This window comes from Tachyglossus aculeatus, chromosome X1 (assembly GCF_015852505.1).
Source record: "Tachyglossus aculeatus isolate mTacAcu1 chromosome X1, mTacAcu1.pri, whole genome shotgun sequence".
NCBI lineage: Eukaryota > Metazoa > Chordata > Mammalia > Monotremata > Tachyglossidae > Tachyglossus > Tachyglossus aculeatus.
The window spans coordinates 83,580,677-83,596,104 of NC_052101.1; the positions used below are offsets into that span (position 1 = coordinate 83,580,677).

Consider the following 15,428-nt stretch of genomic DNA (forward strand, 5'->3'; position numbering starts at 1 on the left):
ACATTCAAAATGTTAACCTTGGTCAGGTCTTTCTCTATGGCACAGGAGAGAAGGCCCACTCAAGCACTGTGTCCTGATGCCTGGGGCATCTTCTTCTAGGCTCAGGTGAGTGCTGGGGTGGAAGGATGGAGATGAGCTACCTTCCCAACCAGTTTGAAGATAACTTGCACATTGTAAACACATAACCAATATTAAGATCAGGAAGCCTCTCTTTTGAGCATTAGGGAAGGAAGGCTTCTTCAATTCCCCACCTACCCATCTTATGGCTAAGACCTTAATGAAGTGGGTGACCAGGGTGTGTAATTCTTAGAGTTGAGTAGAGGAGGCAGTAGCCTGGAGTTGTGTGGAGAGGGGAGGAGACATAGTCTTAGTGGGCCCGTGGCTAAAATAAAATACGACTTTGGAGTGAGTCTGTGTTTTGATGCCGTGTCCAACCCAATTATCTTGTATTCATTCAGTCATTCAATCGTATTGAGCACTTACTATTTGCAGAGCACTGTACTGAGTGTTTGGAAAGTACAATACAGCAAAGGAGACAATCCCTGCCCACAGTGGGCTTACAGTCAAGGGGGCGTGGGGAAGACAGACATCAAAACAAGTAAACAGGCATCGATATAAATAGAATTATAGATATATAGATAAGTGCTGTGTGGTTGTGTGGGGGGAGAGCAAAGGGAGTGAGTTTAGGTGACATGGAAGGGATGGGGAGCTGAGCAAAAGGGGCTTAGTCGGGAAGGCCTTTTGGAGGAGGTGCGCCTTCAGTAGGGCTTTGAAGGGAGAGAGTCACTGGCGGATTTGAGGAGGGAGGGCGGTCCAGGCCAGAGGAAGGATGTGGGCCAGGGGTCAGTGGCAAGACAGGTGAGATCCAGGCACAGTGAGAAGATTAGCACCAGAGGAGTAGCGTGTGTGGACTGGGATGTAGAAGAAGAGAAGGGTGGTGAGGTAAGAAGGGACAAAGTGACAGAGAGCTTTGAAGCCAATAGCGAGGAGTTTCTGTTTGATAGGGAGGTTGATAGGCAACGATTGGAGATTTTTGAGGTGGGGGATGACATGCCCTGAACGTGTCTGTAGAAAGATAATCTGGGCAGCAGAGTGAAGTATGGACTGAAGTGGGGAGAGGCGGGAGGTCGGGATGTGGGGAGGGCGGGAGGCTGATGCAGTAATCCAGTCAGGATAGGATGAGTGATTGTACTAATGTGGTAGCAGTTTGGATGGATAAGAAAGGGTGGATCTTGGAGATGTTGTGAGGGTGAGACCAGCAGGATTGGATATGTGGGCTGAATGAGAGAGCAGAGTCAAAGATGACACCCAGGTTGTGGGCTTGTGAGATGGGAAGGATGGTTGTGCCATCTACAGTGACAGGAAAGTTTGGGAGAGGACGGCCTTTGGGCTGGACGATAAGGAGCTCTGTCTTGGACATGTTAAGTTTGAGGTGGCCGGAGGACATCCAAGTAGACATGTCCTGAAGGCAGGAGGAGATGCAAGCCTGGAGGGAGGGAGAGAGAGCAGGGGAGGAGATATAGTTTTGGGTGTCACCCGAATAGAGATGATAGTTGAAGCTGAGGGAGTGAGTGAGTTCTCCAAGGCAGTGAGTGTGGATGGAGAATAGAAGAGGACCAAGAACTGAACCTTGAGGGACCCCTACATTTAGGGGATGGGAGGGGGAGGAGGAGCCCGTTAAGGAGACTGAGAATGAACGGCCAGAGAGATTAAAGGAGAATCAGGAGAGGATGGAGTCAGTGAAGCCCCATTGCTTAGTACATTGCCTGGCACATAGTAATTGCTTCACAGATACCACAATTAGTATTATTATGTCATTGTTGCAATGCCTTACTCATGACAAAGGCCAAGTGTGGAGTCTGATTTGAAACCAAGGGTAACGTAGTATTTCCTCAGGTGAATGTGTATTCTTCCACCTTTGCCAGATAAGGGGGCTAGGTAAGAGGACAAAAAGGGAAGGTAGGAGAGGAAATGCCAGCTAAGCAAAGCCACAGAGTTAAATAATTTCCCCCATCCCCTTTCTGCCTCTTGGGGTGAAATTCTAAAGTTGGCAGTGAGGTCTGTGGAGTCTTGGAGTCAGGATGTTGCTGAGAGGAAAAGACTCGAAGTGAACTAGGGGGTGGGCAAAATTATTGTTTTAAATGTTTTCCTGCTTTTTGAAAATGAATGTCCAACAAAATGCTGTTCTTTAGGAGATTTATTCATTTATTTGTTTTTTTAAACTTAGCACCAAGCCTCTGGGTTCCTAGAGGTGATACCAGAAGTTCTTTAATAACTCGGTGCAGCAAATTTCACTTTGTTCTTGGATGTGAGGTGCAAAGAAGTTTGCAGTGAAAATAAATGGCTGCATTTTGATCCCATTCACTCACATTTGAGTCCCCCACCATCTGCACACTGCTTGAGTAGCCATACAGTAGGCCATACTTACAGAAGAAAGATTTGGGAACTCTGGTATACGGTGCTCATTGGAGACTTCCTTTTTCCTTTTGTTTGCAGCGTTGAGGGAGAAACCCCAGGAAGCGAGACCGGCACATCTCTGGATAGCTCTTCAACTTACCATCAAGGTCCGATAACACACAGTTCCTCCATCAGCCCGGACCACTACGACCACTCTGCATATGGGCTGTATGCCATCTCCCCTGGGCAGCAGCGGTCCCGCCGACCAAAGCTCCAGCACTCGACGTCCATCCTCCGAAAACAAGCGGAAGAAGAAGCTATTAAGAGGTCTAGGTCTCTTTCCGAGAGCTATGAACTCTCTTCAGACCTACAGGATAAGCAGGTATGTGGAGTCAGTGTTCCTTGACTTTTGTGAATAGAGCCAAAGCAATTTCAAAGAAGTTTCATTACTGACAAAGTTGGGACTTTTGAATTATCTGCTGCCCCAAAATGACAAATGCGTGTTTGCTTGGAGCCCAACTGGATTCATTGTTGGCGTAGTTAAGAGCAAATATGAGAAGTTTGTTTTGCTCTTTTGATTCCCCGCCCCTTCATGACTGGTTTTGGTGGGGGGAAGGCCAGGGGGCTAAAATCTGTTAGTCTGAAGTTTGTTCCATATTCTCAGCGAAGTGCCGCCTCCTCTCAGGAGCTGTTTTTCAAGAGCTTGGCTCCAGCTGCTTACTTGGTAAAGGCTCAATTTTTTTGTTGTTGTGTTGAGAAGGATTCAGAAGATTTTGCTTAGTTTGGGGAGATATGAACTCTTCCAGGGTAGTTGAAAAGGCTTTCATCTTGGATCCTTAATACAGTCACTTTTGTATTAATTTTTGAGCTGCAAACCTAGGCTCTTATTTATCTTGACATGAGTCTGTGATTGAAAGGGTTTTCCTTCCACATTCTTTCCATATATATTTGTTTTCAGTTGATAGTTATGAAATGAAGGTTCATTCTGCTACTAGTAATTATGATGCCAGTTTATTCTGCAATGTGGAGGGTGGCAAGTTTGGCCTTCTGGTTTCCTATCTTGGCCCTGAGTAGTCGGAAAATGAAAGCATGTAAAATGAAACTTAGGGTGTGAGATTGATCCCGAAAGGACTAGTATCAAGGTAGGTCCATTTGCAAAATAAATAGCCTTAACAGATATTAACTAGCCTTAACAGATATTAACTGCAAATGGTTATAAGGACGTTTATTGTTTCCCAAGCACTTAATTCTGTATATTGCACTCAATACTATTATTACTGTGACTACTAAAATTTCATTCTCTCAGCAAACTGGCCTGTCTTTAGAGCATGTCTATCTTGGTTTGGTGATGCTTTGAACTCACTCTTCTTTTTTGGACTGCTCTGTACCAGGAGCTTGGATACAGAGGTCTTTGACATTATAATAGAACAAGTGCCCTTTTCAATTTTGCAAAGGGTTGAGATCAGTCCATCCTTACTTAGACTTAGAGCCCACTTCAGGTGTAGTGTCATTCTCTTGTTAAAAAAATAAATTTGCCCCAGTGACAGGGGTGGGGGGTGGGCTTTGTAAACTCCCCCCTCCCCCCAAACAACAAGCCCACCTCACTTTAAATCATATGTCCCCATGGGGGATTCTACACCAGACAAACAGGGACACAACTAGTGAAGAACATGGCAAGTCCATCTCAAAAACTGCTGTTTCTCACAGCTCCTTATAGTTTTCTCTTCTGATATCATGGTCAAGCTGGGGGAATGAACTGAACTTGTAGGTAATCCAGCTTAGATAACACTTATGAAACTAGTTGTATTTATTGGAATCATGCTGCTGTAGGAAACCCACAAGAGAAGTGAGGGATAATTTATGCTGGGTCGCTAAAGGGGCTCATCTTTTCAGAAGTGGAAAAATATCCAAACAAAAGTGAGTTCCACTGAGCCAAGGAGCAAGGTGCTGCCAGGTTCTGGAAATAGTTCCCAGGAAAGACAGCTGCAAAATGACCGTGTGACCAAATATGAGTTATCAGGAAGTAAGGACCTGAAGATAATGCCACATTATCCCAGGATTCAAAGACTTGACATCTGAACTTTGTCCCATTAGGTTAAGGGGCCAGCTTTACTTCTAAGGCTCAGATGGAAACTAAAGGCAAATCTTTAGCCTCAGTCGTGTGGGTGTGACTATTTCTTTTTCCTTGCTTCACTCACAATATATAAAAAAAGAAACTTTTTACTTGTAAATGCGGAAATGAAGTCACCCCCTTGGCCGTTGTTCAATAGCCTCAGGATTAAAGACAAAACAGAACCGCCTTTCCTGATTCTGAGGCCAAAACTACTCCATAAAAAGTCATTTTTGCTTTTTTGGGCCCTTTCTGTGTTTGTGGCAGTTTTATTTTATTTTGAGGGGAGGGGATTCCTTTGTTTTAATTTCCATTAACCGAATAAGCACAAAAAGCTTACCAGCCAGAAAAAAAGAAAATTCCCCCTGCTCCCTCCTCTCTTCTCCCACTAAAGGTACACAAAGAATTAAGTAAATTGATACTTCCATTCCTCACCATCCACTTCTATCACCTGCCCTAAATAAAAAGTAGATAGATGGCTATTGCCCTACTGCTGTTTGATTCATAAAGCTGAATTTCTAAATGGTTCCTTGAATCCTCCCAGATGTAAAGATGCTGCTGCTTACTGAGCCAGCCATAGCTGGAGCCTAAATCAGCCCAGCAGACTGGATGGCATGTCTGTCTGGTAGAAATCCCTGGATATCGGCCTGATTGTGGTCTGGTTAGTTGGTACCAGAGAGAGGAAGGGTCTTATGCCTGCCACTGCTGGACTTCAACTTTATTTCATTTCTCTGGCACTGTCAGTGGTAGTGCCAGTGGTAGGAAGAACAGAGAAGAGAGCTTCCTGGCTTTAGGCAGACATTAAAATAGTTAATTCTCTGGACCTTGGAGAAACCTCTAGGCATTTTATTGAACTAGTACCCATGGGGAGAAAGAAAATCTTTGCAAATGCCAAAGGCACCAAATTCAAAGAAGCCATCTATCTCCAGAATTATGCTTCTTGGAAGAAAATGTCACCCACTGTTTTTGGCTCGATGCACTTCCGGGCTCTTTGGACTCCTGCCTGCTCTGTTACTGAGAAGCACTAGTTGCTCCAGATTAGCTAAACTGACTCTGTTTGAAATACCCAAGTGTCTGACCCTGAGGTCAACTGGATTTAAACTGCGTGATCTGACTCTGCTGCCTGGGCTATTCCTCTCACTTCAGTTAGGGACCCAGCACTTTTTCAGTTTCTGTGAGGTTACCATTGTTAAATCTTCAAGGATAGGAGCTGGGCTCCGATTGGACTTGGGACCCTTCTAAAAAAAAAAAAATTGGGGTGTGGACTAGCCCTTAGGAGGCCATTCCTTGGATCGGCACAATTGCCACCAGACCAATAATAACTGACCTAACGATTCTGTTGTGCTGTGAACAATTCTTAGGAGAAGCAGCATGGCTCAGTGGAAAGAGCCCGGGCTTTGGAGTCAGAGGTCATGGGTTCAAATCCCAGCTCCACCAATTGTCAGCTGTGTGACTTTGGGCAAGTCACTTCACTTCTCTGTGCCTTAGTTATCGCATCTGTAAAATGGGGATGAAGACTGAGCCCCCCCGTGGGACAACCTGGTGACCTTGTAACTTTCCCAGCACTTAGAACAGTGCTCTGCACACAGCGCTTAATAAATGCTATTATTATTATTATTATTATTATTATTATTATTATTATACCCCTGACCCCACAAAAATTTGGCTCTGAACAATGTTTTTAATCCCTTGTTCAAGTCCCATGGCAAAGAGTCATGCCAGAACTGAGTTTTCTACTTCTTCTGGATGATGATTTCCAAAGGAAATTATGCGTCAAGTCTGAATTTTAGTCTCACTACAGAATCGGTGCAGTTCTAGACAAACATGCAGTTCTCTGTGCTGGTTTGTGTCCTTTTCACGTAAAACTAAGAGTGAACATAACGGGTGGAGGAGGGAGAATAATTGTATATTTTTATTATTATTAAGCTTGGCTTTAATAATTAAAGACCAGCCTCAGGCTGATACATATATTTTTTTTAATCAAGCACCAGCAGTGAACATGGATTGACCCACTCCTTGGTTCCTAGAGTTTTAGACCGGACAGAGTTTCAGAAAATCTGAAATGCACACCATGAGACCCCTGCACTAGAAGAGGGGCCTTGAGGGTAGCCCCTGACTCTAGGCAATCCCCATTTTATTTTATTTATTTATTTTTGGCGGGGGGGCAGGAGGGAGAGATTGTGGGTTTTTTGTTCCACAGCAATGAGGATGTCACATCTTGTCTTGGTGATACATTTCCTAGTCTGATTCCTCCCCAACCCATGACTAACCTTAGTCTCTCCTGCTGCTTTTTAAGCCCATTCTTTTCTTCTGGATCTGAGGGGAAGATGAAGAAAAGTTGCTCTCAGAGCACTCAGACAACTCATATAATGGTCATTTTTTTTTTTAGGTGGAAATGCTAGAACGTAAATATGGGGGCCGTCTCATAACTCGCCATGCAGCCCGGACCATACAGACCGCATTTCGCCAGTATCAGATGAACAAGAACTTTGAGCGTCTCCGGAGTTCTATGTCTGAAAATCGAATGTCCCGTCGCATTGTGCTGTCCAATATGAGAATGCAGTTTTCCTTTGAAGGGCCGGAGAAAGTCCATAGCTCATACTTTGAGGGGAAGCAGGTGTCTGTGACAAATGACGGGGCCAAGCTTGGATCCCTGGGGCCATCTGAGTGTAGCAACTTGGCAGAACCGGCAACAATGAAGTCCCCGGCCGCTTCCAGTGACTTTGCGGATGCCATCACGGAGCTGGAGGATGCCTTCTCCAGACAGGTCAAGTCCCTCGCAGAGTCAATTGATGATGCATTGAACTGCCGCAGCCTGCATGCCGATGAAGTCCAGACCCCTGACCCAGTGAGAAGTCGTGACGTGGAGAGAGAGACTTGTGGGAGGGAGATGAAGCCCACTCTCCATGGTGTGGATCCCAGGAAACTGGATGAGATGACTGCATCCTACAGTGATGTCACATTGTACATTGATGAAGAGGAGCTCTCCCCACCCCTCCCTATTTCCCAGGCAGTGGACAGATCATCCAACACAGAGTCTGACCTGAGGCTCCGGACCATGAACTCTTCACAGGAATACTGGTCGATGACTCACAAGGATGACAAGATCGACACGGACACAAGCTGCCGTAGCACCCCATCCCTGGAGTGTCAGGAGCCGAGGCTAAGAATAGACCACCTTCCTTTGCTCACGATCGAGCCCCCAAGTGACAGCTCCGTGGATCTAAGTGATCGGTCTGAGAGGGGGTCACTAAAGAGACAAAATGCCTATGACCGGAGCATCAGCAGTCAACAAGGGAGCCCTAAGCATATTCCTCACGTGCTCCCAACCAAGATCATCACCCGAGAGGAACAAGAGCCCCGGCATCGGCCTCGGCCCATCGATAGTCACTTGGCTATCAACGGCACAGCCAATAGGCAGAGCAAATCTGAATCTGATTATTCCGACGGGGACAACGACAGCATCAATAGCACTTCCAATTCCAATGACACCATCAACTGCAGCTCAGAGTCCTCTTCTCGGGACAGCCTGCGGGAGCAAACCTTGAGCAAGCAGACGTACCACAAAGAGACACGCAATAGCTGGGACTCTCCAGCCTTCAGCAACGATGTCATCCGGAAGCGCCATTACAGGATCGGATTAAACCTTTTTAATAAGTACGTACTCTGGCAGAATAGCCTCAGCTTCCTTTCACTGTCACCTGTCCCTCCTTGCTTTCCCCTCAATTTCACCCTTTTTTTGTGTGTGTGTGTGTGTGTGTGTGTTTGCCCTCACGTGACTTAAGGTTTTGAAAAAAAGATGGAAGGAACTGAGAATCCCACTGAAAATAGTTGCCATGTATTAGAACCTCCTCCTTATTTTCCTCATTTAGCCTTCCCTTAGAGGTGGCTTAACTAAGGGTGACAGGGACAGGAAGGGCTCAGATAGGGGATACTGAGAGACAGAAATTGGTCACAGCATGGCTACAAAAGTGTTAAGTGTATCTTGTATTACTTGCTTTGGAAAATGTTTGCCTAGCAGAATGATTATGGGAATAGCTCTAGGTTTAGTTTACTTTTCTTTCTGGCTGCCTGCTTGTCTTTATGTTCAGATTAAGAATTCCGTTACTTCGGTATTTAAAAATAAGGATTGTGAAAGTGCTGAAAGGCTCTTTGTTTTTCTACATATGGATCTGGTGATGGGGAAATATGAATGATTAGTAATTTGAGCTATTGTCAGAATAGTTTAGCTTAGATTTTATTACTTTGTGTAAAGGAGACCATCTCCATACTCTCTGCATTTTTCTGTGCCCTTTCAAAATCTCTGTATATTTTCTTTCGTTTAGCATATGATTGTGGACATTAGAAAAGCCTGGGTACATATTAGAGGCCCCAGAATCTGAGCAGCTGACTCTCTCAGTGATTCAGCCATTTGGGGAAAATGCAAAACAGCATCTCTCGGAGTTCCCCTGCTCGGGGTGATTATCTGATTCTTCTGGATTCCTGACTGCTTGGAAATGGTAGTTTGCAGGAGTGTTTCAAACAGGGACAGCCAACACTCCCAAAGAAAGAGTTGGGGCACTGGCAAGATTTGCAAGGGCTGGGCTTTTTCAGTTTGGTGGACACTCTGTGGATCCAAGCCTCTGCTCAGCCAGATTAGCATTACAGGCCTCTGTGAATAACAGGAGCTGATCTTTTCTCCAGCATTCCTGCAGCTTTTTATACAACCAGTTCAATTATCCATGGTAATGAGGGCTTGGAAACAGATCATCCAAAATCTCCCTTCTAACATTTCAGCCTTTTTCCCCTTCCAAATGTTGGCCACAGCTGCTAACCAGTGAGCCAAAATGATCCATTTCTCCTTACCATTCTTTTGGTGGAGGTTATTTAATAAGTAGTGAAGAAAAATGCTAATGGTAATTGTGGTACATTAGGTGCTTATGGGTCAAGCACTGTGCTAAGTGCTGGGGTAGATTAAAAGGTAATTAATTGGAACATAATCCCTGTCCCACGTAAGACTCACAGTCTAAAGGGGAGGGGGAACAAGTATTTATTCCCCAGTTTACAGATGAGGAAACCTGAGGCACATTGAAGTATATTGCCCAAGGTCACCCCACAGGTAAGTGGTAGAACTGGAATTAGAACCCAGGCCTCAAATAATTAATGGCCTGTATTGAACACTTACTGTGCTCTTTCCACTAGACTATGCTGGCCAGACAGGGAGAATGAAGAGAGGTTGGGCGTCGAGATAATCCATATGCAGGAAAATAAACCCTTGGCTCTGTAAGAGTTGCTTGTAATTCACATTAGTGAATATGACCCTTTTTGGGGGGCTGCATGTGTCCCTTGTCTCTCTGAGGAGTTGATCTGCTGAAATTCTAGTTCACAAGTAATGACACCAAGACCTGCCTACCATACCAATCCTGGGCATTAGCAAAACTCCACTAGGCCTCTGGGATGTTAGGGAGATCAATTAACTGGCTCTTGTAAGAGCTGCCCTCATTGCTCACTTGGGAGGAAGGACATTTGGGTTTGTCCTGTTGATGAATGAGTGAGGTTTCCTATTTTTAGATTATCCTAAAATAGTGCAGGGCAGTGAGGAGTTATGGCATGGCTGTGAATAGGGAAGGGCTGTTAAATGAGATCCTGAAAACTCGCTTTATTTCCATCTTCAGGACCTCAGGCGTTCTATGGTCATGAGACCAGCTTCCTGACACTGGCTGCTTTGTGGGTCGTGGAAAACAGGTTGAAGTGGAAGGAAAATGAGGGCGGGGAACAGATCAGCCAGATGCGTATCCATCACATGCTGGGTTGAGGCTTAGGCACTGTGGGGGATGGGGAAAGTAGCCGAGGCAGCTGTATGGTGGAAGGGAAGAGCATTGTCTCTGGGTTGAATCATAATATTGCTGAACTTGAAGGCTGTCAGGTGTAGCTGGAACCTGAGAAGCAGCCTTCCATCAGCATTGGCCTTCATAGTTTGATTTGAAGAGTTCTTCCCCCTCCTTCCTTGTCCCTGTCCCTTTTACCGCCAGCCAGGTCTTGTCTTGTTCATTCATTCAATCGTATTTATTGAGCACTTACTGTGTGCAGAGTACTGTACTAAGCGCTTGGGAAGTACAAGTCAGTAACATATAGAGACAGTCCCTACCCAACAACGGACTCACAGTCTAGATGTTTGGGCAAGGTCCATTTCCTGAACTCCTTGAGCCATGGGACCCAGAGGCTTGTGTCATGACCTACATATCCCCTGGGTTTAATAGTTAGTGTCTCACGGTCAGCATGTTCCATCCAGTCCAGGCTGGGCAGATTCTCTGGGGAGGGCTGAGAGAATGCAGCGGCCGGGGCCTTTCTGTTGGGCTCGTGCTGAGAACAGATAAGCAGACATTTGGGTTATTTTTCTTCTTGTCAGTTTGTTTAACTGCTCCGTTCCTTAGGGCTGAATTAGAGGGCACTTCCACTGGCTCCAAAGGTACAGAGAGAGGAAGGGGATGGGTCCAGGGTCCTGGAACCCATCTGAGATGGAGGAGCTTCCTGTACCTTACATGCCATGGGAGAGGGGACATTTAGCTCAAAGAATTGGAAAAGTCACTCCTTAAAACTGCTGTTCACGTCCAACAGCCCAGATGGACGTGAGGAGAATGAAGTCTCTTGTTCTCTCTGTTACTGTTCCAGGTCTTGTTCTCTTTGTTACTGTTGTTCAAGGATCTCAGGGAATCAAAAAGTTTTCTAAGTCAAAAGTTGAATGTAGAGGACTCCACCTTGTGGATCTTTCAAAAGGTGGTGGGGGCGGGGGGGACACACAGTCTCACTCTCTCCCCCCCCCCCGCCACCATTGCCACAGCCACCCATTGCCACATGTTATCGTAGCCCTTCTCACCATTTTCCCCTGTCCTCATGTTGTTTGGAGGATGTGAGCTGTGATGACCTAAACCTATACTGTAAACTGCATTATCAACTTTCTGGCCATTTGTATTTGCCCTTGGACAAATTTACTTTTAGGCCAGCTTATTTCTTTTTAGGCCATGTACTGATTGGCACGACTGAAGTAGTGGGATTTCACGGTCAAACTCCTTGATGGCAGGGATTGTGTCTACCAACATTTTTGTACTCTCCCCAAGGCTTAGTACAGCATCTTGCACACAGTAGGTGTAAAATACCATTAATTGATCCCGAATCTTCATCTGGTCTCTTTGATGTTTTGTTACCTTGACTCACAGGGTGAGGTGGGAGTGGGGGTGGGGAAGGCACCCTGTATTAATCTGGTGTTCAAGAGCAGCTTCACTGAAACAGCCTGAAAGCTGACACTTTACTATTGAGGGGAGGAAAAAAAAAGAAAACATTTTTCCTGGGGGCACTCAGCCCAGAGAGAAGACTTGGGGTTTTCCAGACTATTGAGTGGCTGGAGACCTTAGGCTGGTGGGAAACTAGGCCATTGCTGGAAGTCTTGGGGACTGAGAGGCCCCAGTTTGGTTTTATACTGCCACATGAGAGACCAGAAGATTATTCCTAATCAACCAGGCTTTGTTTCTGTGTATTTACTTGATAAGAGATGGCAACAGAATCACTTAAGGTAGGGAAGAGGTGTAACTCTTCCTTCAGTGGGGCTGGTGAAGGCTTTCCTTGAGGTTGGGCTTATTCAGACTTAAAATGGTAATGCTTACAAACTCTGGAACATGGCTGCCTGGGCCTACAATAGCATTAGCATCTATACAACCCAAAGCAGACACTCCATATGTATTGTGTCTGCTAGTTTTCCCTTCTAAGTAATTATTTTCCAAAGGCAAAGAGCAATTTTCCTTCCAAAGATTCTCTATTAGCACCACCATGCCTACTTTGTTTGACAGGGAGGCTGGGAGAGGGAGGTAAGCCTGAAGTTCCTAATGTCTGGCTGAGGTGGAGACTTAAAAAATCTGAGCTGGTCAGGAAGGATGCCTGAGAATAGCAAAAGACTATTCACAGCCCAACCACAAATAGACCCAAAGAAAGTTGAACCCCTGAACCATGGAGTGCATGGCTTACCTCTTTGGATCCTGGTTCAAACACTGATCCGTGAGGTGCGTAAGGAGGAAAGGTTGGTTTGGGATATGAAATTCAATCCAAGATACTTGGTTTACTCAGGTTCATGTTACCCACCCCCATTTCCCCAATCCGGAATGACTCTTCTCTTCCTCTCCGGCAAGACAGAGGAGACTCTGCCAGCTGGCTGATCTGAGGCGGATTCCTGCAGCAACCCTTAACCCTTGGTGCCTAATTTGGTCAGGGGAGAACTGAGGCTGATGGGAAATCAAATAGGACAAGGCAGGTGTTTGCCACCCAGAATAGAGGAGCATCCTGTAAAAGCTGGGAAATATGTGAGGTCAAAGCTAGAGGCCTATCTCATGCAAGCGTGCTTAAAGCCAAACCAAGTGGCTTGGGCACCCAGGCAGAAATCTCCGCAAGATTTAGCCTCCCCCAGCTGGATTTCAGAGTATTTTGCTACTGTTTCCACCTACATTTACTCCCTTTTTAAATGGTATTTAAGTACCTACTATGTGCCAGACACTACTAAGCATTTGTGTGGATGATGATGGTATTTGTTAAGCACTTACTATGTGCCAATCACTGTTCTAAGCACTGGGGTAGATACAAGGTAATCAGGTTAGATACAAACAAATCAGGTTGGAAACAGTCTGTGTCCCACCTGGGGCTCATAGTCTTAATACCCAGTTTACAGATGAGGTAACTGAGGCACAGAGAAGTGAAGTGACTTGCCCAAGGTCACACAGCAGATAAGTGGTGGAGCTGGGATTAGCACCTAAATCCTTTTGACACCCAGGCCCGTGCTCTTTCTGCTAGACTACACTGCTTTTCAATCTTTTCCCTGCTCTTGCCCTTTATTCTGATCCAGAAATTGTCAACCTGGAATTTTGTATCCCCTGGGGGCACTTCAAAGCACTAAGAGGGTGGGGAGGTTCAGTCACTGGGTCTTTTGACGTTTGCTCTGTAGGCTGTGGACAAGTATTTTGGTATGTGGTATGGAAAGGAGGGAAAGGAGTGTGTGAAAAGAAATGTATTGAGGGAGTGCTGGATGAAGTAGGGGTAGAATTTTTTTAGAAATTGAAAACTCCTCCCCTGGTAAAACAAATCTGCCTTCTGCCCTTTTTATGTCTCAATCTCTCACACTGGCCCAGGTGCCTTAAACAGCTACCTCTTCACCCAATCCCGTACCTTCCCTCATTTGAAACTCAGCCAAAATCCCCCCAGCAATCAATCAATGGTATTAATTGACCACTTATCCTGGGCAGAGCACTGTACTAAGCTCTGGGATAGTTGACTATAGTTGGTAGATTTGATCCAGGAAGGCTAAGCAGGTGTGTGTGTGTGTGTGTGTAATTTACTTCCTCAAAATCTTCGTCCAGTAATCTCCTTTCCTAAGGATGGTCCTTGGGCAAAACACTCAGGTCAGTATAACCAAGGGTACTCAGATTAACTCTAACTGTGGAGTGCTTCAAACTCCATACCACCTTCTCCACTCTTTGTAACCCCTACCACCTTCTCCACTCTTTGTAACCCCATTTTGCTCTGCCTGGTAGTAGCATGTTTGGAGTAGGGCTGGGTGTTGTTTAGACCATTGTTAGCTAACTACTCCCTAGGCTCTGAGTACAAAACCTCCCCCCTCATCCCTCAGAATGAGACCAGGACCAGGAAGGAAAGGGCACATGCAATCAGGGGATCAATGGCCTACACTAAAGAAGCAGCATGGCCTAGTGGAAAGAGCCCAGACCTGGGATCTAATGCCAGCTCCACCATTTTCCTGCTGTGACACTGGGTAAGTCAATTAACTTATCTGTGTCTCAGTTGCCTCATCTCCAAAATAGGGACACAGTACCTGTTCTCCCTCCTACTCAGACTGTGGGGCCTATGTGGGACCTGATTATCTTGTTTCTACCCCACCAATTAGTGCAGCGCTTGACACATAAGGAGGCACTTAACAAATACCTCATTATTTTTATTAATTAGCCAGAATTTTGCTGAAATCCAGCTCTGGCCATACTCCAAGATGTCCACATTAAACCGAACAAACTTAAATCAATAATCCTAGAAAGAAAAGCAAAATGGAAAAGATCCACTTATTGTAGGCGCCCTGGAGGTACTGTGTGCATGGCAGGTGGGCTGTCTTGCCCTTGAGTTGTAAGCCTAGAGTATAGGAGCAGGGCATCATGAGGGCTCAGTAAACATTAACAACAACAAGGGGCCTTGGGGTTGCTAACCGAAACATCTGGACGGCAGAGCACTCAGCAGTGGGTGATTCCAGGAACATTGAAGACCGGAGCCCTGTAAGTTCTGTGTGCTGTAACTCTGTACGTGCAGCAAGGCCTGTGCCAGGAAGAAAAAAGTAACACTAGTTTTGATGCTCCGTTCCTCAGAAAGCACATGGCTCAAAGCCAGGACACTCAGAAAAGCCTGGCTTGCCATTTTACCCTGACTTATTCCCTTCCTCCTCCCCCTACAGCATTTGTGGGGTGGTATTCATCAAAATGGGTGCCCAGGCCTCCTGCCTGAAGACTCTAAAATGAAGCTCTCAGCCAGTGGATGGGAAAGCTGAGTAAGAGTGCAAGAGGGCCTCTCTCCATCAATCAGACAATTGATTAATAGAATTTGAGTGCTTACTCTGGGCCAAGCACTGTACTAAGCGTACAGTGCTTAGAGTAGTAGACATGATCCCTGCCCTCAAAGACCTTATAGTCTAGATGGACACTAAAATAAATTAGTAGGAGGAAGCAATGGAGTGTAAAGATAGAGACCTAAAGTGGTATTGGGGGTACCCTAGTGCATAGCTGATGTGGAAGTGCCAAAGTGGCTGTAGGGGGTAAGGAAATGAGTCAGAGAAGGCCTTTTGGAGGGGCTGCAATTTTAGGAGGGTCTTTGAAGAAGGGGAGAGCAGTGGTTTGCTGGATGTGAA

The 15,428-nt window shown here is 45.7% G+C and overlaps 1 protein-coding gene across 6 annotated transcripts in view; it reads left to right on the forward strand.

Moving 5' to 3' along the window:
- The window catches only part of IQSEC1 (IQ motif and Sec7 domain ArfGEF 1), a 310,479-nt gene that overhangs the window by 236,381 nt on the left and 58,670 nt on the right, over positions 1-15,428 (forward strand). For all 6 annotated transcript variants that reach the window (XM_038772890.1, XM_038772895.1, XM_038772894.1 and 3 more), the window contains 2 exons: positions 2,497-2,779; positions 6,897-8,164. In XM_038772890.1, coding sequence (XP_038628818.1) covers positions 2,497-2,779; positions 6,897-8,164 — 1,551 coding nt within the window. The remainder of the gene's footprint in view (positions 1-2,496; positions 2,780-6,896; positions 8,165-15,428) is intronic.